Below are 20,370 nucleotides of genomic sequence, written 5' to 3' on the forward strand. Positions count from 1 at the left end.
GAGAGAGCCCGGAACAAGCTAAGATATGTACGAGCCTAGATTTATGACAGCAAACTTCATGAACCAGAGTGGAAATGGTGGACTCTTCAAAAATGGTGCAGGGAACACTTGTTCATCTGCTTGTAAAAATAAAATAAAATTGGATTTCTACTTTAAGTCATGCACAAGAAATGGAATCCAAGTAAATTAAAGACCAAAATATTTTTAAATACTTTAGAAAAATACTTTTAGAATAAAATACACAAGCCGGATTGATGACATTGGGTTAGGAAAGAATTTCTTAAATGAAGCTTGAAAATACCATTAATCATAAAAAGAAAAGATTGGGAAATGCGAGTGCATCGAAATTTGCTTCTGCTCATCAAGGCTTTGGCTTCTGGAAATGGCAGAGTGGGTTCTGTTGCACTGGTACTCCTGCCAATAACAATTATAAACATTGGAAAATAAGAAGGAAAAAAGTTTGAAAGTACTGGAGAGTGACTAAAAGGAGTCAGAAACTGGAGAGGTTTTGATTCTTGGATAAAGGGTACCACACTGGGTAAGATCCATATTTAAATGATTTTTTCCCTTGGGGGCATTCCCTGATCTGCAGGGCCCAGGACAGATAGAACTCAAGAAGAAGATCACACTCTTAATGACCAGAGGAGTCAGTTTGAGGCTGCCAGAGTGCCTGGATATTGAGTGAGATACCCCTTAAATGCCACAGAGAGAAAGCCCCAAAATCTTTATACAAACTTCAGTTCCATTCTCAGCTGATCCCTGACACGTGCATGTGTGAGGTAAAACTCAAAGAAGGCCATGTGGAAAATGGCAGCTAGAAGTCTTTTTTTTTTTTTTTAATTTTTTTAATGTTTATTTATTTTTGAGAGAGAGAGACAGACAGACAGACAGACAGAGTTGGGGAGGGGCAGAGAGAGAGGGAGACACAGAATCTGAGGCAGGCTCCAGGCCCTGAGCTGTCAGCACAGAGCCCAACGTGGGGCTCGAACTCGTGAACCGTGAGATCATGACCTGAACTGAAGTCGGACATTTAGCTGAAGTCAGATGCTTAACCACCTGAGCCACCCAGGCCCCTTCTGCTAGAAGTCTTAAAGAGCTGGACAGAAATTTCAGCAGCTGCCTAATGCAATAGAGATAGACTTTGGATTTTGAACCTGAAGTTAGAGGGGCTTCATAAACAGTCCAAGCTTTCCACTGAAACTCCAAAAAGGCCAAGCCTTAGCAATAAAAAAACTACATCTCAAGACTAAGGAAGTACACTAAAAATTAAGAGCAAATCCAAGATAGAGCCACCCTAATAAAACCTAAAACGAAGCTTCCACTTGATCAAGGTAAACTACCAAGAATTTATTTGCCTGTTATAACAAGACTGAATATTCTTAAGAGGAATATAACAGAATCCAAACTGTACAACATATCATCCGAAATGTCTAGTACACCATTAGAAATTACTAGATTTATAAAGAAATAGTTAAGTGTGACAATATCAAGGGTTGTCAAGGATGTTAGAAGAATGGGAGTCTCTCCTGGTTGTGGTAGAAATTTTTATGACCACTTAGAGATTTTGGTATTATCAAGGAAAGTTGACAGCCAGCCTACCCTGGATACAGCAGATCTATCTCTAGTTATACACTCTAGAGAAATTCTTGAAGTTCCTCTGTATAAACTTAGGACATGCAAAAAAAAAATGAGCAAAAAAAAAGTTGAGCAAAATGAACAAATGGCAGAATGATACATGGACGACAGTATCATTTATGGAAGCTTTAAAAACAATTATACACATCTAATAAAAGTATACATGCATGAATGCACATCATAACTTCCCAGTTCAGTGTAATGGATACCAGTGGGGGTGAAGGAGCAGAAGGGAGTAAGTCACATGTAGCTGCAAGAATATTTAAAACCTTTAATTTCTTGGGGAGCCTGGGTGGCTCAGTCGGTTGAGTGTCTGACTTTGGCTCAGGTCATGATCTCACGGTTCGTGAGTTCAAGCCCCACTCGAATTATTAATATATAATTCTATTTATATATCTAGATAGATAGATAGATGATTGATAGATAGATAGATAGATAGATAGATAGATAGATAGATAGATAAAAGGGGGTTGACTTAAATCAGGAGCTCCACAATGATAGCCATACAACATTTTAAGTTGTAAAACAGAAATCTTAACTTTACAAAATCTTCTATCACTTTAGGAGTTTAACCAGGGACTGAAACTGAGATAATGGGTTATAACCAAGGAGGAAAAGTTGGGGGCAATGATTTCCTAGATCCTTATGGAAAGTTTTGGTTTGGACTTTTAAATTTGTATTATAAATTTTTAGTATAATCCAGAAAGTTTTACAGTTTCTTTTAACCCAGGTTTTTTTTTTTTTTCCTGCTGTTACAAAAGAGGAATGTACCTATGCAGCCTTACTGTTACCAGAAGATGTACACTTTAAAATAATTCTTACTTGTAGAACAATTAGAATCTGATATTTGGAAGCATTGTGCCAGTATAAATCTTTGATACAGTAGTGTTAATAAAATCTAATCTTTAAAAGCCTAATTTTCATGGTCAGTGAATTCAAATAGAAAACATCTTCTGTGAAGTTAGTGTGTATCATGCACAGAAATAAAAGTGTTTCCCCATTTGAAAATCAAACAGTTTAGACTACCAAGAACTTTCAAGGTGACATAAAGTTCAGTTAAAGGAACAGAGGGGGGGTTTTTTGTTTTTGTTTTTTTTTCTGGTTGTGTTTTTGTTTTAACTTTCTATAGTTCCAGATTCTGGCTCCATTTAGCTGAGGACTATTAACTTTATCTCAAAAGAGCTTTGTGTTCAAGGTCTTCAGGTGAAATTGAAGATGTCAGAATTTTTATGGTTTCATTTTAAGCTGTCCGTTAATTTTCTAGTAAGAACAGGGAAGGAAGGCTGTTAGAGCTCAAAGCCTTTTAATGGGAGGATCCCTAGGAGTTGATCTTGTGAGTGTCACTCACGGACTTATTTAGTATTGAAAGAATGTCACTTTCACCATAGATTACCTATCCTTAACCTGCCATTACTCATGTATATCCGTATACCCATTTGCCATTTGTCCTAAGGGTTGCTAAGAAGTTCCCCCACCCTTTTTAAATAGGTGTTTTTTCACACCCTCACACTTGTAAAGCTTCTTTGGTATTTCTTAATGTTTTGATCAACTCCCACAGTGCTGCAAACACACTCATTTGTGTTGGTGGGTTGGCATGGTCCGAACCTCCCTTTCTGTTAGAGCTGAGAAGTGAAAAGCACATTGTCAAGCAGCTGACACAAGAGGGTGTCCCTGAGGTTATTAGACATCCTGCCAGATTTAGTCAGAATTATGTATGTCCTGAGTCATGGGTCTCAAAGGGATATTTCAACTGACTTTTTCTGAGCCATCATCCTCTCTGGGTTTTTACTTGTCAAATGCTGGTGTTGGGATAAGGAGTGGGATGTCATGGCAGGTAGTTAGTCCCTCAGGCCTCTTTCCATGGACATTTTCCATGTCCTGAGTCATTTTCTTTTGGCTTGCAGAGACAGTGATGTACTAACCACAGAAAATTTAAGGAGAAGAACTTTTAACTCAGTAGTACAAGAGCCCCAAGCAGTTGTGATTTCAGTGGCTCATCCAGCTCTTTCTTGCAGTTCCCCATTTTACCGTCTTTAATGAGTTCGATGTTCTCCATATCAGAGGGAGAAAGTCTTGCCTTTCTCTGAGCACTGTATCTGCTACGGGCATTGTAGCAAGGCACCATTTTACATCTAGGCAAGTCTATTTTCTGAGAGCTTTACTTGGGGGTTTGGAATGCAAAGATAGGAAATAAGAAAAAAGTTTATGGTTTAGATTTTTTTTAAGTTTGCTGAGTTGCGATATGTTGTTAGAATATATATATATTTTTTTCTTCTGTTAGAACATACTTTGGCTGTTAAATCTTATCTGGGACAGGGGCCGAGTGGTTTGAATGAACACATCCTGCTGATTTAAGTATAAAAAAAGAGTAGTTCTCTGACATTTGATGTTTTTCATTGTCACTTCCTTAGTTATTTTTGTCCATTGAAGCTCTTGTGGATGGCCAAAACCATGCTATTTTTTTATACTTAAATTTCTTTAATCCCAGTTAAGGCATGAAAAATGCCCTTTTGACCTTAACATAATTGAACTGAGTTTAGCTTTTAGTCATTAAGAGGTTGCAGCTTTTCATCATAGCTGTTCAATGTAAGGTTAAATATAAGTTAGAGAGAGCGGTGATGGTGTCTGTCACAGGAGCTGGTTAGATGTTTGGGGCTGTTAGAGGATATAGCACAAGATGAGAGAGTGGTGCTGGGCACATACCAAGCTTTCAGTGTAGGAAAAACTGTGACCTAAAAGCCTAGACTCACATCCTAAAAAAAGGCCACAGTTTCTGAAATGATGACTTAACTGGAATGACCCAAGGAAATACTATGGACTGTGACTTGGAGAACCATGGAAAATCCATTGGAAAGATTATCTCCATGATTCCTTTGCTAACCTAATCTAACAAAGAAATAACCATGAAATAGTGATGCTGAATTCACATGCAGAGTGGCTTACTTAGAACATTTTGTTACACGTAGTATTTGTTCAATAGTGGAAATAATTATCCCTTAACTTTAGAGTTGACACAAGGTTTTTGTATATGCTGTTCACTGTTGCAGACTTACAAGTACCTTGTAAAAGCTGACATTTTTCCTCGCATTTTACAATGTTTGATGTCCTGTTATTAATACAATTTCAAATCTAATTTTTCAGATTCAGTGTTGTTTTTACTACATCCTAATGGCTCTCTTTCCTAGAATTTCCAGGAACAGACATTTCCAGAAACATCTATACTATTCTGTTGAAGAGGACCTTTGGGAAACTGATGTGAAATAAATGTTGAGTCAATACTTGGAAACTGTGATCTTAGGCAAGAGAACCTTAAGAAAATTCCATTTTCTTACTTGAAAAAAATAATACTACTTACCTAGGGGAATTAGAATACTCTTAGAGTCTTATAAGTAGCAAAATACCTTACTCCACTGAGCTTCAACAGTAAGAAAATATGTTTTCTAAAACATGAAGTCCAGAAACAGGGCTGGGTCTGGAGTAGGTTGAGTCGGCAGCCTAACAGTGTCAGCCCAGGTCTGTTCCCTCATTACTGCTGTGGGTGGCTCTGCCCTCAGGCTGGCTTTTAGGATGGTAAAGTGGCTGTGGCCATTCCAGGCATCAATCCAATTTAGCCTCACCAAGGTCTGGAGAGGAAAGGAGGCCATCTTTTTCTGTCTCTTTTTCTTAGAACTGGGCAAACACACTCATAAAAACCTACCCCAGACTTTCCTTACATTTCTTTATGCTTCTGGTATTTCATCGTCAACCCAAGTCACTGGCAAGGAGGATGGGATTGTTACAACTACAACTGGCTTAGACTTATCATTTTAGGAGGAATAAATACTCTGGTGAGAATTGAGTGAAGCAACATATGTTAAAGTCCTGGAATGTAGTAGGCATTTTGTGTTCTATCTTTAGTATATAATATGTGACGATATTTTGTGTTTCTTCATATACTGACATGAACACAAACTAGATTAAATTTCCCTTTTCCTGAAATATCCCTGAAAGTTTTCTTTCTCTTTTTTGTGGATCTAGCTGAACATTTAGCTGATGAGGGAAAAGTTACAGAGTCTGTATACCTTTTACAGGGGCTTTATTTGAATGGCACGCGGAATAGGAGTAGACAATGCTTGTTTGAAATCGTATCTGGTTTTAGACATGATGGTATTCTCATTCTTAAGGGGAAATATGAAGTCATTTCACAACTTCGAAAGGAAATCAGGTGCCCGTACCGTATTAGTGTAATCATGTCTTTCCTCTTGTAAAGCCAAAAAAAGATCCATACCCAGGAAATTAAAATCATTAAGCCTGTTTTTAGCATTAATGTGTTCATTTCTCCATAGTAACTTGTGAAAGAACAGACAGCCTTACCTTATCAACTAATTTTCTTTTACGTCAGTGGCAGTGCTATTCAAACAGTAATGTGTGCCTAATAACTACTTAGTTTTTACATTATTAATGGGGTTGGCTTTACTTTGGGAGAGTTATGTAACAACCAGTCAACACACAAATAAAGACTAATGCCTATTTTCCGTTTTCCAGATTCGCCCTTTTTCCTTTTCCTTGGCTTCAAGATATCTTTCTGTGTGTTATCTCTATTTCCACTATCGTCTATACCCCCCAGAGTTTTATCTTACCACCATTCCACTGACATCATTTTTGTTCAGTCCTTTATTGTGTATATTAGGTGAGTTTCCAAATTTTAGATGATTTTTATTTTTAGAACACAGAGCCTGAAAAGTTTGTAGTAACTCAGCATGATACTCAGCTCACTGATATCCAGATGTAGTTGGCTCCCGAGGGACCAACAGTTCCAGGATGCCTTGGAGACCTGGATAAAATGCGCGGTGTGCCCACAGTTGCTTTGTAAACAAGCAGCCTCATAAATTGGTTGCATGCCTTGACCTTGGTTTAATGCCACTCTCAGCAAACGATAGATTGCATGAACCTGTGTTATGGCCTGACCAAGTCAGAATCCAAGAGTGGTAATACTCAGTATGTCACTGTGGGGTTTCCTAATTGGCAGCTGATGAGTACTGAGCACCTAAGGAGGGCAACTATGGCTTGCTTTATGTAACTCAGAGGGAAGAGTGAGAAAACTAGATGTTTGCCAGGCATTTTGCTCAAAAGGAGGGAGAATATGGAAGAGTAGGGGTGATTTCACTTAGTGAATTTAAGTAATTGTTTCCAAGCCTGGCTAAACATCATAATCATTTGGGGAGTTTTTCAACAATGTGGATGGAGTTCTTTGCCCCTAGAGATTCTGCTTTGTGAATCCACTTTATTGAATAGAAAACCACAATTGATAATATGCTTATGTTCTTCTTATTAGAGATTTAGGTTTTCCCCATATTTTGCCATCATTCCCTTCCTCCTAAATCTTTACTGTTCTTCACATCCTCAAAGGTTAAGTTCAAATCCCTGACCCCACCCTAACCTGCCCTTCAGAGCTTTCCTAACGTATCTCTTCCCATCTTCCCGACCTTCTTAGGATATGGGTTTTACATTTTAATTTGAGAGAATTGGCAGTTATTGGAAGGATAAGTTTAGATTGGCCATAAACATATGAAAACTGTTCATTCTCAAGAGCAATCAAATAAGTACCCATTACAATCCTAAACTATGGTTTCTTTTTACCCATTGGCAAAGATGAAAAGAGGTGAGAATACTTTATTTTGGCACGAATGCAATGGGAAGGTCTCTCTCCTACACTCCTCTTAAGAAAGTGAATTGGTAAGACCTTTCTGGAAAGCAGTTTGGCATTATGTATCAAGAGCCTTGAAATAGTTCATGTTCCTTAATCCAGTTATGTCCTTTTCTTAATCCTAAAGAAACAGCAGATATGGAAATAAAGATGTGTTTACAACAATGTTCACTACACTGAATTTTATGGCAACAAAAAATTGGAAGGAACCTAAATGTCCAACAGTAGGGAAAATGTTAAGCAAAGGATAACCTCCCCATATGATGGAATATCATTCATTCAAAATTGTGGGGATGGAGTTCAGTGGTAAAAATATACGTAACATAAAACTTACCATTTTAACCATTTTTAAGTGTACAGTTCAGTGGCATAAATTACAATCACACTGTTGTGCAACTATCATCACTATCCATCCACGACTCTTCTCATCTTACAAAACTCAAGCCCTGTACCCATTAGACAACTTCCCATTTTCCTCTCCTCCCAGCCCCTGATAACCACCATTTTATGTTCTATCTCTATTAATTTGAGCAGGTATTTCCTATAGGTGGAATCATATGGTAGTTATCTTTTTTGCAACTGGCTTATTTCACTTAACGTAACATTCTCAGTGGTCCATCCATGTTGTAACATGTCACAATTTCCTTTTTTAAGGCTGAATAATACTCTATTTTATGTATATACCATTTGATGTTTAACCATTCATCTGTCGATGACTTCTGTGTTGTTTCCACCTTTTTGGCTGTTGTGAATAATGCTGCTATGAACATTGGTGTACAAATATCTGACTCCCTTGCTTTCAATTCCTTTTGGTATATACCCAGAAGAAAATGGTGTTTTTTTAAAAAAATATTTGATACTAACATGTATTATGCTATCCAATCAAAATTTTAAAAACAGTGTAAAATTAACATGATTCTCTCTCTGTCTCTGTCTGTCTCTCTCTCTCTCTCTGGGTTTTTTTTTTTGTTTTTTTTTTTTTTTTTTTGGGAAAAAAGTATGAGACTAGTAAAAGGACTGGAAGAAGATGGTTAGAATTTTGGGTTATTTATTTTTTTCTAACTTTCCTGTTATAAAAAGGATTATATACAAATAAGTAGTTTGAGATGAAGAGAGGGTTTCCCCCGCTCTACAGATCAAATTGGCACAGTGATTTGGCACTAGTTTTCTTCTGCTGCTGTCCTGCTTTGTCTGTGAATTATTTTATCAGTGATAATTTAAGAAATATCCCTAGAGATGCAAAGCACCATGAATTCTAATTTAATTACTTGTGTGTCTCACAGAAAGAATCACAGCAGTTATATCACAAGGAAGGAAAAATGACAGCTAAATAGAAAGAACTTGACTTGAGCTCAATTTCTTCTTTGATGGAAAGTAGATTCTCTTTAGCTAGAATAATGAATTCAAGAATATTTCCTTTATTCTTGACTTTGTTGAACATCTCAGTGCAGAGGCAAAAAAAATGAACTGTCTTTGTTATATAAAGACTTCATCACTCACTTTATAATCAAGTACTTGCCTCTTTCAGAACGAGCTTGCAATCAGGTGACAAATAAAATTGCTAATAATAAAGCAGCCTTGAACAAAAATCTATTGCTTTGGAAGCTTGACTAAGAAGTTTGCATCTTTTCAATATAATAATGAAGAATGCAAATTATTTACTTTTTTCCAATAAATATTTCAGTACTAAAATAGAAAAAAGTCAACAATAGTGGATGTAACTTCATACAGTTACTCGAATGTAGTCACCAGAATTCTCTTAAGATGTGAATATCTGGTTTCATCATTAAGATTTCTTTCTTTCATAAAGTCTTCTTTAATTAGCTTACTCACCTCTATCCATTTTATTTCTCTATCTTTAGAGATAGTTTTACGCTACCAGTCATTGCTTATAGATTTCTTTGTGTAAGGACTAACATTGTTCATGTTCATTTATCCTCTTGCTAGTTAAACGATGATGTTTTCCATAACATGAAACTTCTTCTTTGGTGCATTTTTATGGGCACATTCAGTATTGCCATATGAGTTCTTTTAAAAATATTAGCCTCTAGTCTAATAATATTGATCAAATATATCTTGTGACAAACACCATTCTTTCGAGGAGTATAGCAATACCTGTTTCTGTTGTGTATAGAATACAAACTTCATTCTTAATAATATAAGCAATTATTCCTGCTTTTATTTCTCATAATTTTTCCTGTTTAACCCAACTCCATTTTACTAAAAAACAAAACAAAAAAAAACCCAGAAAGTAATGAAAAAGGACTAAAAAAAAATTGTTTTTAACACACACCAAAGGGTAGGCAGGATGATACAGAAAAGAGGGCTCATGTTTGGAATCGAGCAGAATTGGGTGAAGTTCCCACTCTCCCACTTCTAATGTGCATGACTTAATATTTCCATGCTTCAGTGTCCTGATCAGTAAACTTGAGATAATCCACTCTACCTTAAAGAGTTTTCATAATTAGGAATATTATGCTTGAAGTGTCTAGTGCAATGCCTATTCCTAGTAGTTGCTTAGTAATGAGAGGCAGCTATCATTATTGTTTCTGTTTTGTATTGTTACTATTTGGTATTAATCACAGCTTTCCTTAGTGGAGAATATAATTTGTGTTGTATTTTTGTTAGAAATACACTATCCCTCTTCTTAGGAAGGTGACACATCCCACCTGTGACACCAGGTTTGGGTGTATTTCTTGGTCGATGCTCATTATCAGCAGAAGCTTTAAAAGCCCCATTGTGATTGTGCCATGTGTATTTTTCCTTGGTCATTTTCTGGAGAAAACTACTCCTCCAGGTTGAGTCCCAGAAAGAGAACAATGTGGAGCAAAGCTGAGCCAACCAACGTAGAAATGTGGCATGAATAGGCATTGCCAGCTGCTGGGATTTGCAGTTGTTTGGTACCATGACACACTTACCCTAAAACAACTGATACATCACCTGCAGCTAAAATGGATAGTTTCATTCTTTTAACATCTATATGTTAACATTTCTATTTTAATGTTATTTTAGCATTTATATCTTAACATTAATTTATCAAGTTTGAGTCTTAAAAAAACAATGACATGATAAAATGTGTTTAGAAAATTAGCACCAAGGAACTAGAAAATCAAATATGCCAGTAATCAGGATCAACGTGCTTGGTATAACTGACCTGCAAGCCAATAGGCATTTTAGTAGCAGCATGGAAAAAGAATCATATGCTACTTCTTCAGAAGAAACTGTGCTATCCCTAGCAATAAATAATTTCTCACATAAGACTCTCAGTAGGCCATAGTGAAAGCTATGTAAACAATATCCTCAATATTTTTATTTAATAGTGAATTCCAACAACATTAAAATGTAATGTGGTGCAAGTGATATGCAATCCACTAATTTAATGTGGTCTAAGGATATAGCTTTCTGGTCATATGCCTTTTATCAAAATTAGGGTTTAGACTACTCGAGAAAGTGAGATTATTTGAATCTCCTGTGAACTGCTATATTCATCACTTGTCTCAGCCTGGTTCGTGGTAAGGAGTGGATGCTGATTTTCTTCATTCAGCAAGCATTTCATATTCACCTGCAATGTGTTAGGCATCCCATTGATTCAGGGATTGGAGATTCAGTGGCCAACAAGACTGATGATGAGGTCCCTGCTCTTATGGAGCGTGCACTCTGCTGAGGAAGATAGGTGATAAAAGAAAAGTAATTTCAGATTATTATAAATTCTGTAATAGATACAGAACTATACACAGATTACATTTTTTTCTTAAGTCATATTACTTAGTGGTTTTCAAGAAAATTTTCCATTTCACCTAGGTTGCCACATTTATTGGCATAAAGTTGTTCCTAATATCCTTTTGCTTTCTTCTTAATGCTCATAGGATCTATACTGACGTCCTCCTTTTTGATCCTGATAGTGTAGCATAACAGTAATTTGTATTCTCTCTCTCTTGTTGTCTGATGAACAGTCTGCCTTGGAGTTGATCAATTTTATTAATCTTCTCATAGAACGAACTTTTGGCACTGTTGATTTTCTTTATTGCACTTTTTATTTCATTAATTTCTGCTCCTTCCTTCTACTTTGTTTGGGAATAATATGCTGTTATTTTTCTAGATGGAAGCTTACAGCATTGATTTCTCAACCTTGCTCTTTTTCCAACATATGCATTTAAAGGTATAAATTATTCTGCCTCCCAGAAATTTTGATATATTGAACTTTCAATACTGTTCGGCTCAAAATATCTTTTCATTTTCAGCATGATTTCTCTTTGGCCCCTAGGTTACTCAGAAGAAGGTTGCCCAATACCCAAACGTATCTTTCTTTCTTGCTCACGAGTTTAATTCTATTGTGGTGAGAGAACACACTCTGCATTATTTCAGTTCTTTGAAATTTGTTGAGAAGTGCCTTATGGTCCAGGATATGGTCCACTGTTGTTGGGTGTAGTGTTCTACATAAGCCATTTAGATTAACTTAGTTAATCTTGTTATTCAAGTCTTCCATATCCTCATTGATATTTTTTGTCTGCTTATTTGATCACTGAGAGAAGGGTTTTAAAATCTCCAGCTATGAATGTAGATTTGTCTGATTTTTAGTTTTGCCCAGTTTTGCTTTATGCATTTTGAAGCCATGTTAATAGGTATGTTTGGGATTATACATTTTTCTGTTGAATTTACTCTTTTATCATTATGTAACATCCCTCTTTACATCATGTAATAAATTTTGCTTTAAATTCAGTTTTATCTGATACTAATAAATAATCACAACAGATTTCATTGGGTTAATATTTGAGTGATATATCTTTATGCATCATTTGACTTTCAGCTTAACTGTGTCCTTATATTTAAAGTGTGTCTCTTAAATGTATGTAATATAATTCTTCCTTTCTTTCTTTCTTTCTTTTTAAATTTTTTTTTAATGTTTATTTTAGAGAGAGAAACAGAGACAGTGCAAGTGGGGGAGGGGCAGAGAGAGAGGGAGACACAGAATCCAAAGCAGGCTCCAGTCTCTGAGCTGGCAGCACAGAGCCTGACACGGGGCTCAAACCCACGAACCATGAGATCATGACCTGAGCTGAAGTTGGACACTCAACCCACCGAGCCACTCAGGCACCCCATCCATCCATCCATCTATCTTCTTTCCTTCTTTCTTTCTTTCTTTCTTTCTTTCTTTCTTTCTTTCTTTCTTTCTTTCTCTTCCTTCCTTCCTTTCTTCCTTCCTTCCTTCCTTCCTTCCTTCCTTCCTCTCTCCCTCCTCCCTTCCTTCCTCCCTTCTATCCTTCCTTCCTCTCTTCCTCCCTTCCTCCCTCCCTCCCTCCCTCCCTCCTTTCTTGCTTTCTTATTGTTATGCAATCTAACTTGACAGATCTCTTATTTGTAGTATTCAGGTCATTTTTATTTACTGTGATAACTGGTATTTGCAGCTATGTTACCATCTTGGTATTTATTTTCTCTTTCATTTTTGTTTGTTCTTTTAGTCTTCTATACCCTCCTTACTTTCTATTAATTTGGTATTATATTTTATCCTCTATTAGCTCTTTACTAATACTTTTTATAATATTATTTTAGTAGTTTCCTAGGGATTGCCATCTACATCCTTGACTTTTCTAGTCTACCTTAAATTTACACTTTACCACATCCTGAGCAAGGAAAGAAACTTAGGGGAGTTTAAATATTCAACAGTTTTTAAAGTGTTAACATATTTTATATACAGTCGCCTATTTACCCTTTCTGTTATCTTTGTTCCTACAGTTCAGTGTTTCATCTGGAATTACTTTTCTATAGTCTAAACAAGTACTTTTAGTATTGTTTGTAGTGTGGACCTGCTGGCAATTAATCCTTCCAGGTTTTGCTTGTTTGGAAACATCTTTCTTGCATCTTTTCTTTTTTTTCTTGTGTCAATCTAAGAATGTCATTGCATTATTTTTGGCTTCCGTAGTTTGTATTGCAAAGTCAGCGATCAATTTTATTGTTCCTTTAAGGTAATGTGTCTTTTCCTCTCTGGCTGATTTTAAGATTTTTCTGTGTCTTTGGTTTCAACATTTAGACTGTGATTATTTTATTTTATCCTGTTTGAAGTTTGCTGAATTTCCTGAATCTGTGGGTTAATGTTTTCAACAGTTTTGGAATATTTTTGGCCATTATGTATTCAAATATTTCTTGTGTTTTGTATTCTCTCTTCTTTCTGGAATTACAGTGATACATATGTTAGACCATTTAACTATGTTCCATATGTCTCATGCTTTGTTGTGTTTTCCCCTTCTTTTTTCTCTCTCTGCTTCCATTTCGATACTTTATGTTGACCTGTTCTTCATGTCACCAAATCTGTCTTTTGCTCTGTCTAGTCTGCTATTAAACCTGTACAAAGAATTCCTATTTTCAGGTATTGTATATCTTCGTTCTAGATTCTTCTTTTTTTTTTTTTTTAAGATTCCAACTCTGTTGAAATTGTTTTTCTTCTTCATCCATTTGTCCATCTTTTTATTGATTTTCTTATATTTGTAATAATTATTTCAAACTCCTTGTTTGAATTATCTGAATTATCTGAATTATCTCTGAGTCAGCTCCTCTTGTCTGTTTTTGCTCTCTTGTTTATTGGTCACGTTTTCCTAGCTTTTTGCTTGTCTCATAGTTATTGTACCTTATACGTTTTGTATTTCAGAATTACTAAGATTGAAGATGATTTTATTTTCTCTCACAGAAAGTTCTTGCTTTCCTCTGTTAGCCAGATAGAATAAGAAACTGATTACTTCAAAAAATGTAATGAGTTCGTCTCGGTTTCAGTTTTAGTTGACCCAGTCTCTCTTGATAGTGTCTCTGCTTCTTGGCTGTGCCCTGCCCCCCAGCTTTTGATTGAGACACAAGCAGGTCTCTAGCTCTGTATCCCTAAGTACTGTGGAAGATTTCATATCTGCCCTGTGAAGTTTTGAGTTTCACTCTTTATTCTTCCACATCATACAGCTCTTAAATTTGGTAATTTTTTTTTTAAGGAGGAGACTATCATGTATTTTTTTTAAAGTTTATTTATTTTGAGAGAGACAAACAATGCGAGTTGGGGAGGGGCAGAGAGGGAGAGGGAGAGAGTGAGAGAAGCCCAGGCAGTCTCCACAATGCCAGGGCAGCGCCCGAAGAGGCAGGGTTCAAACCCACAAAACTGAGATCGTGACCTGAGCTTAACCGACTGAGCCACCCAGGTGCCCTGAGACTGTTGGTATCTGTGGCAGGCTCCTCTTGCTGGTGGCGCTTCATGTCAAAGTACTGCCAGACTTCAGGGGATTTCGTTCTGCCCTCCAAGCCCTACCTCATCTCCCAGCCCTCCGTCCAACCCAGCATTCAACAGATGTCCTGTGGAGAAAACTGGCTGCATGTTTGGGGCTCCTCCAAGTTTCATTTGTTTATGCCAACCCATGCAACCATCAGGAAATCCACTCTTTTCTCTTTTCCCTGGTAGAGCTTCAGACAGATAGAGTTTCTATGCCTATGCCAAGCCCAAGTCCCATCTTATGGTCCAAATGAGCAAACACCCTTGTAGAAGACAAGGCAGTTCAGCTCCCTTGGGAGGGCATTTCTCTCTCTGGAGTTTTATTTCAGTGCTGGTTTTAATTGTCATTGCTTCCATAGATCTCTGGTATCTGTGAAAAATATTTTTTGATATGTATCCTTTTCCCCCCACAGTTGCTGTAGCAGAAGTGATAGCTTCTAAATGGGCTACTGCATCTGCTTTGAAGCTAAAGTTTTTCCCTAGACATTGAATATTCTTCTATGATTGAAATGGCTATATAGCTTTCAAACATTTGGAATATATTCCATATTATACCTTATAATATTGTTGGAAATTTAGAGTACTTTTTTATTTTATAACAAATATCCTTGTATCTGAATTTCTGATTACATATTTGATGCTTTTCCTTAGTATAAATTTATAGATGTGCAATTGTGTGAACAGATATGCATTTTTTTTAATTTTACGATTGTGATATATATTGGGAAATTTCTGCCAAGAAATACTGTAGTAATTTACTTTCACAGTGTGTGAGAATTCTTAATTCCTGTGGGTGGTATATTAATAACATATGACAAGATTTTATGTCTTTTGTAATAACATGTACATGTTATCTTAATCTCCAGGAGAATTCAGAAAATGTTGACTCTCCTAAATACTGAACTCATTGTTATGGAATGCTATGAATCCTAGAAAAATATACATTATTAATTTTATTGGCATGTATATTTTGGTTAAAAACATAAAAATATATATTGTTCATGGCAACAGAAAAACAGATGTAAGCCAGACTTTTCATTTTGGCTGGTTTTGGCACACAGGAAACCTTTAGTCAATTTTTACTGATTAATTTGGACATGTCTTGCCTTTTACATTTTTCCTTTAATATCTTTAAGAGAAATTCCATGCTCTTTGGTTTCAGGGGAAGTGAAAGGATTTGTCTGTTGAAAATATTGCATGTCTTGATATGAATCAGGAGAAAAGAAAGTATACTTGTTTCTTCTCCTATACTCTTTTTATTGGGACCTTCTATTACCTCCAAAAAAACACAGAAACCTTTGAGACTTACATGAGTCTAAGACTTAAAAATCATGTCTTTTCTTTATATGACTAGCTTTAAACATCAGCACTCTGGGTGCATGCTTTTTCATTTTAGGATTGGGAAACACCTATACTTCTGGAGAGATACAAATGTTTATTTTTTTTTAACCACTTATCAATAAAATTTGTTTTATTTTTTAAAAAGCTATGTTTATACTACATAATTGTGTCTTCTGCCAAAACAGATTATATGTTGATGAATTAGTTAGTTAGTTAGTTAGTTAGTTGTTAAACTCAAGTTAGTTAACATACAGTGTAGTGTTGGTTTCAGGAGTAGACCGCAGGGATTCATCTCTTACATATGACACCCAGTGCTCCTCAGTGCTCATCCCAACAAGTGCCCTTCTTAATAACCCATCACCCATTTAGCCCATCCCTGTACCCATCTCCCCTCCAGCAACCCTTAGTTTCTTCTCTGTATTTAAGAGTCTCTTATGGTTTGTCTCCCTCTCTGTTTTTATCTTATTTTTCCTTCCCTTCCCTTATGTTCATCTGTTTTGTTTCTTAAATTCCACAGTGAGTGAAATCATATTTGTCTTTCTCTGACTTATTTCACTTAACATAATGCACTCCAGTTCCATCCACATTTTTGCAAATGGCAAGATTTAATTTTTTTTTTCATTGTCAAGTAATACTGAGTTGTGTGTGTGTGTGTATCACACCCATTGTGTGGTGTATACACACACACACACACACACACACACACACACACTTTTCATCAGGTGATGGACATTTGGGCTATTTCCATAATTTGGCTATTGTTGATAGCACAGCTATAAACATTGGAGTGAATATGCCCCTTTGAATCAGCATTTTTGTATCTTTTGGACAAATACCTTGTAGTGCAATTGCTGGGTTGTAGGGTAGTTCTATTTTTAATTTTTTGAGGAAGCTCCATGTCATTTTCTAGAGTGTCTGCACCAGTTTGCATTCCCACCAGCAGACAAAAGGGTCCCCCTACTCCGCATCCTTGCCAACATCTGTTGTTTCCTGAGTTGTTAATTTTAGCTATTCTGAGAAGTGTTGAGGTGGTATCTCATTGTGATTTTGAATTGTATTTCTCTGATAATACAATACAGTGAGAATTGTATTTCTCCGATAATACAGTGATGTTGAGTATCTTTTCGTGTGTTTGTTAGCCATTTGGATGTCTTCTTTGAAAATGTGTCTATTCATGTTTTCTGCCCATTTCTTCAATGGATTATTTGTTTTTTGGGTACTGAGTTTGATAACTTCTTTTTAGATTTTAGGTACTAACCCTTTATCTGATATATCATATTCAAATATCTTCTCCCATTCCTTCAGTTGACTTTTAGTTTTGTTGATTGTTTACTTTGCTGTGCAGAAGCTTTTTATCTTGATGAGGGGCAGTAGTTCATTTTTGCTTTTGTTTCCCTTGTCTCCAGAGATATGTCAAGTAAGAAGTTGCTGTGGGTGAGGTCAGAGGGGTTGCTGCCTGTTTTCTCCTGTAGGAGTTTGACGGTTTCCTATCTCACATTTCGGTCTTTCATCCATTTTGAATTTCTTTTGATGGATGGTGTTTTTTGATCACCAACAGTGATACAGTTGGATATTCCACTTCTATCACTCCTTGAGCCAGCTAGTTAAGATTAATACTTACTTGATTTTTGTTCAGAGATACTTGTTCTACTTAAAAAGTAAGACCCTTTAAAAGGGCACATGATCCTCAATATCCAGAAAAATGTACTTTCTCTTTCCTTTTGAAGTTTAACTTATGATTTTAAGTTATGGGAAATTTTAAGCATGTATAAAAGCCAAGAATATGCTATAATGCACCCTATTGTGCCCACCACCACTTTTGCTATTCCTGTCTTTTTGTTAAAAGATAGTTAATGATTTAAATGGGAATGCCTTTATCTTAGAATTGTAATGTATTTTTTCTACATAGCTTTTTTTTTAATATCACCCAATGGTCGTTTATTCAGTATGTAGTCCTCAAATTTCCTCAATTTGATTAAAAGTAAAGATTTCATTTTTCAGATTTGTCTAAAGCAGTTTCTAATGGTCACTAGGGTGTTTGTTTTCATTTTCTTTTTCTTCATGCGCCCAAGTGTAATAATGTTGAATATTGTTGCCTGTTAAATGATGTACGTGAGGAAACCCTTGGACCAAATGTAAGAAGCATTACCTTGAAAATACAGTGGATGTGCAAACACTGAAGTCTTTTCAGATGTTGAAATGTTTTTCCAAGGGTGATATTTAGTGTCATGCATATTCAGAAAAGGGTTCTTATTCTCTTGAGCCAAAATTAGTATGCACAGGCACAATCTCTGTTTTTCTTAATTTCTTAGTGCAATTGACGTTCTTTATTTTGTTTCTGTATCACTCATGTGAAACTGATTGTTTCAGTGTGTTCCCCAAATGATCCCCTCATTGCTTTGTGTATTTTGAACGCTTTTTAAAAACTACTTTAAAAAAATAGGTACGGGGTTCTTATTTTTTAATTACCACTGCTTACACATGTGTACACACATACACACACACACACACACACACACTCACATTTCTGGTAGATTGTTGAAAAGAGGATCTTTTAAAAGACAGAGGCTACTATGATAAGGGTGAGCTAAGTAGGGGAATGCAGTAGAGCTAAGGGTTAGGAAAGGCAGATACTCATGCATGAAATCCTAACAGCACACTAGATTCTGGGGTGAAGGCCAGTGGAATATTTTTGCTTGCTCAGGCATTGAAGTTATGCAAACAGAAGCTATTGCACACCCAGAGATTCTTGATTGAGAAAGTAAACTTGTACATTTGTTGTTTTTTTTTTTAATAGGTTCAAAAAGGCATTTGAATCTGAGCCATCACTACAGTCAGGAATTAATTATGCGGTCCTTCTCCTGGCAGCTGGGCACCAGTTTGAATCTTCCTTTGAGCTCCGGAAAGTTGGTAATTGCAGCTTGATAATTTTACATGGAAATCAAGAAACTGGACCCAACTTGGTACAAAGAAAAAGAATCATTGATAGATAGACCCTTTGCTTTTATCTTATCTGTCTTTCTGAAAAAAAATTACTATATCTCCTTGCTTAGTGTTTCCTACTATTGTGCCGAATCCTGATAATTGGGATGTAATTTGGTTTTTAGTTTATTTTACCTGTTTCTAAAAACCCCCTGGTTAATATTTATTGTTCCAGCACAAACTAAAATTGAAAATATGGGCTCTGCAGTCAGCTTCAACTCCTAAATAAGGTAGTGTTTGGAGCATTAGAAACATTTCCTATTTTAGATATAGAGAAGGAAGAAGAAGGAGAAGAGGAAGAAAAGATTTCTGACAGTTTCTATTTCTGATTCCCCTCTACACCTTCAAGCGCTGTGATTTCAGTGGTGTTGGAGGTGGAGCCTCCCTAAGCCCCCAGACCAGCAGGCCAAGCAGATGGCAGTCTTGGCAATGACCAGTCTCCTCAGAGACCATCTCTGGATTATAGCCGTTGACAGGATGTGCTTCTGTCTCTCTTATCTGTGGGCATCATCTCATCTTCTTTGGAATTTGAAGAATTACGGCATCTTAGTGAATAAGTTCTGTGTGATTTTCTTGGTTCTGGCTTTCGTAGCATTTTTTAAGGTTTTACATACTGGAATACCATATTAGAATGGTGATGAGATTTTGCTCTCTCCTAGTGTCTAACCATTCTCTTTCAGGGAATCTTTCCAACTCTTGTAGGAGTCATTACTACAGACCTAGAAATACGCCATATTTTTCACAGACGGAAAAAATTCTTAGTGAATCCATGAATTGCAGAAGATTCTTTCACTTTAAGATTTTTAACTGGAGAAGGTTTTTTCTTCAGTTTTCCTTCAAGAAAAATGAGTCCTGCACTTTTTTACATTCAAGGGAAGGGCTTATAAAATAGCCATGTGTAATGTTCTGGGAAATCCTTGATGGCAAATAAAGTTTGAGTATTAAGTAATTTTTGAAAGAGCCCAGACTAAAAGAATGATAAAATGCTTTTGCTACTGAATTGCACTGGTATTCAACGCACAAAGCTTTATTTGAAATGATTTTTCAGTTGGTAAATGAAATCAGAGAAAATGCATTGCAACTTGTACTTTTCAGAAATTATTATTATAAACAAATTTGTATCTAAGGTTGATTTTCTAACTCTACACTAGCTAAAATTCTTTACATACTAGTGATCTAAAAATAATTTGTACTGCTGTATTCTTAAACTTAAGGAGAAGTTTCATCGAAGCCTCCAGATCATTACAGGAATTGACACTAATTTGCATGTGTTGATAGAACAATAACATAGTGGTTTGAAAATGTACCTCTTCTAAATTCTCATTTTTAAGTTAAACATAGATTAAAATGATCAGCACTCTGCTAAGAGAATAGATCTCATCACACAAAAGAAATAATTATGTGATATGAATGAAGTGTTAGCTAACACTATGATAGTAGCCATTTTACAGTATTTAAGTGTATCAAAGGAACACATTTTACA

The 20,370-nt window shown here is 36.1% G+C and overlaps 1 protein-coding gene across 2 annotated transcripts in view; it reads left to right on the top strand.

Annotated features, from left to right (window-relative positions):
- MAP3K5 (mitogen-activated protein kinase kinase kinase 5) overlaps positions 1-20,370 on the top strand; it is a 203,437-nt gene that overhangs the window by 90,721 nt on the left and 92,346 nt on the right. For both annotated transcript variants that reach the window (XM_019420474.2, XM_019420475.2), the window contains exon 8: positions 18,703-18,815. In XM_019420474.2, the coding sequence (XP_019276019.2) occupies positions 18,703-18,815 (113 nt within the window). The remainder of the gene's footprint in view (positions 1-18,702; positions 18,816-20,370) is intronic.

The sequence above is a fragment of the Panthera pardus genome, unplaced genomic scaffold (assembly GCF_024362965.1).
Source record: "Panthera pardus isolate Hobbes unplaced genomic scaffold, ASM2436296v1 HiC_scaffold_17, whole genome shotgun sequence".
In the NCBI taxonomy this organism is placed as follows: domain Eukaryota; kingdom Metazoa; phylum Chordata; class Mammalia; order Carnivora; family Felidae; genus Panthera; species Panthera pardus.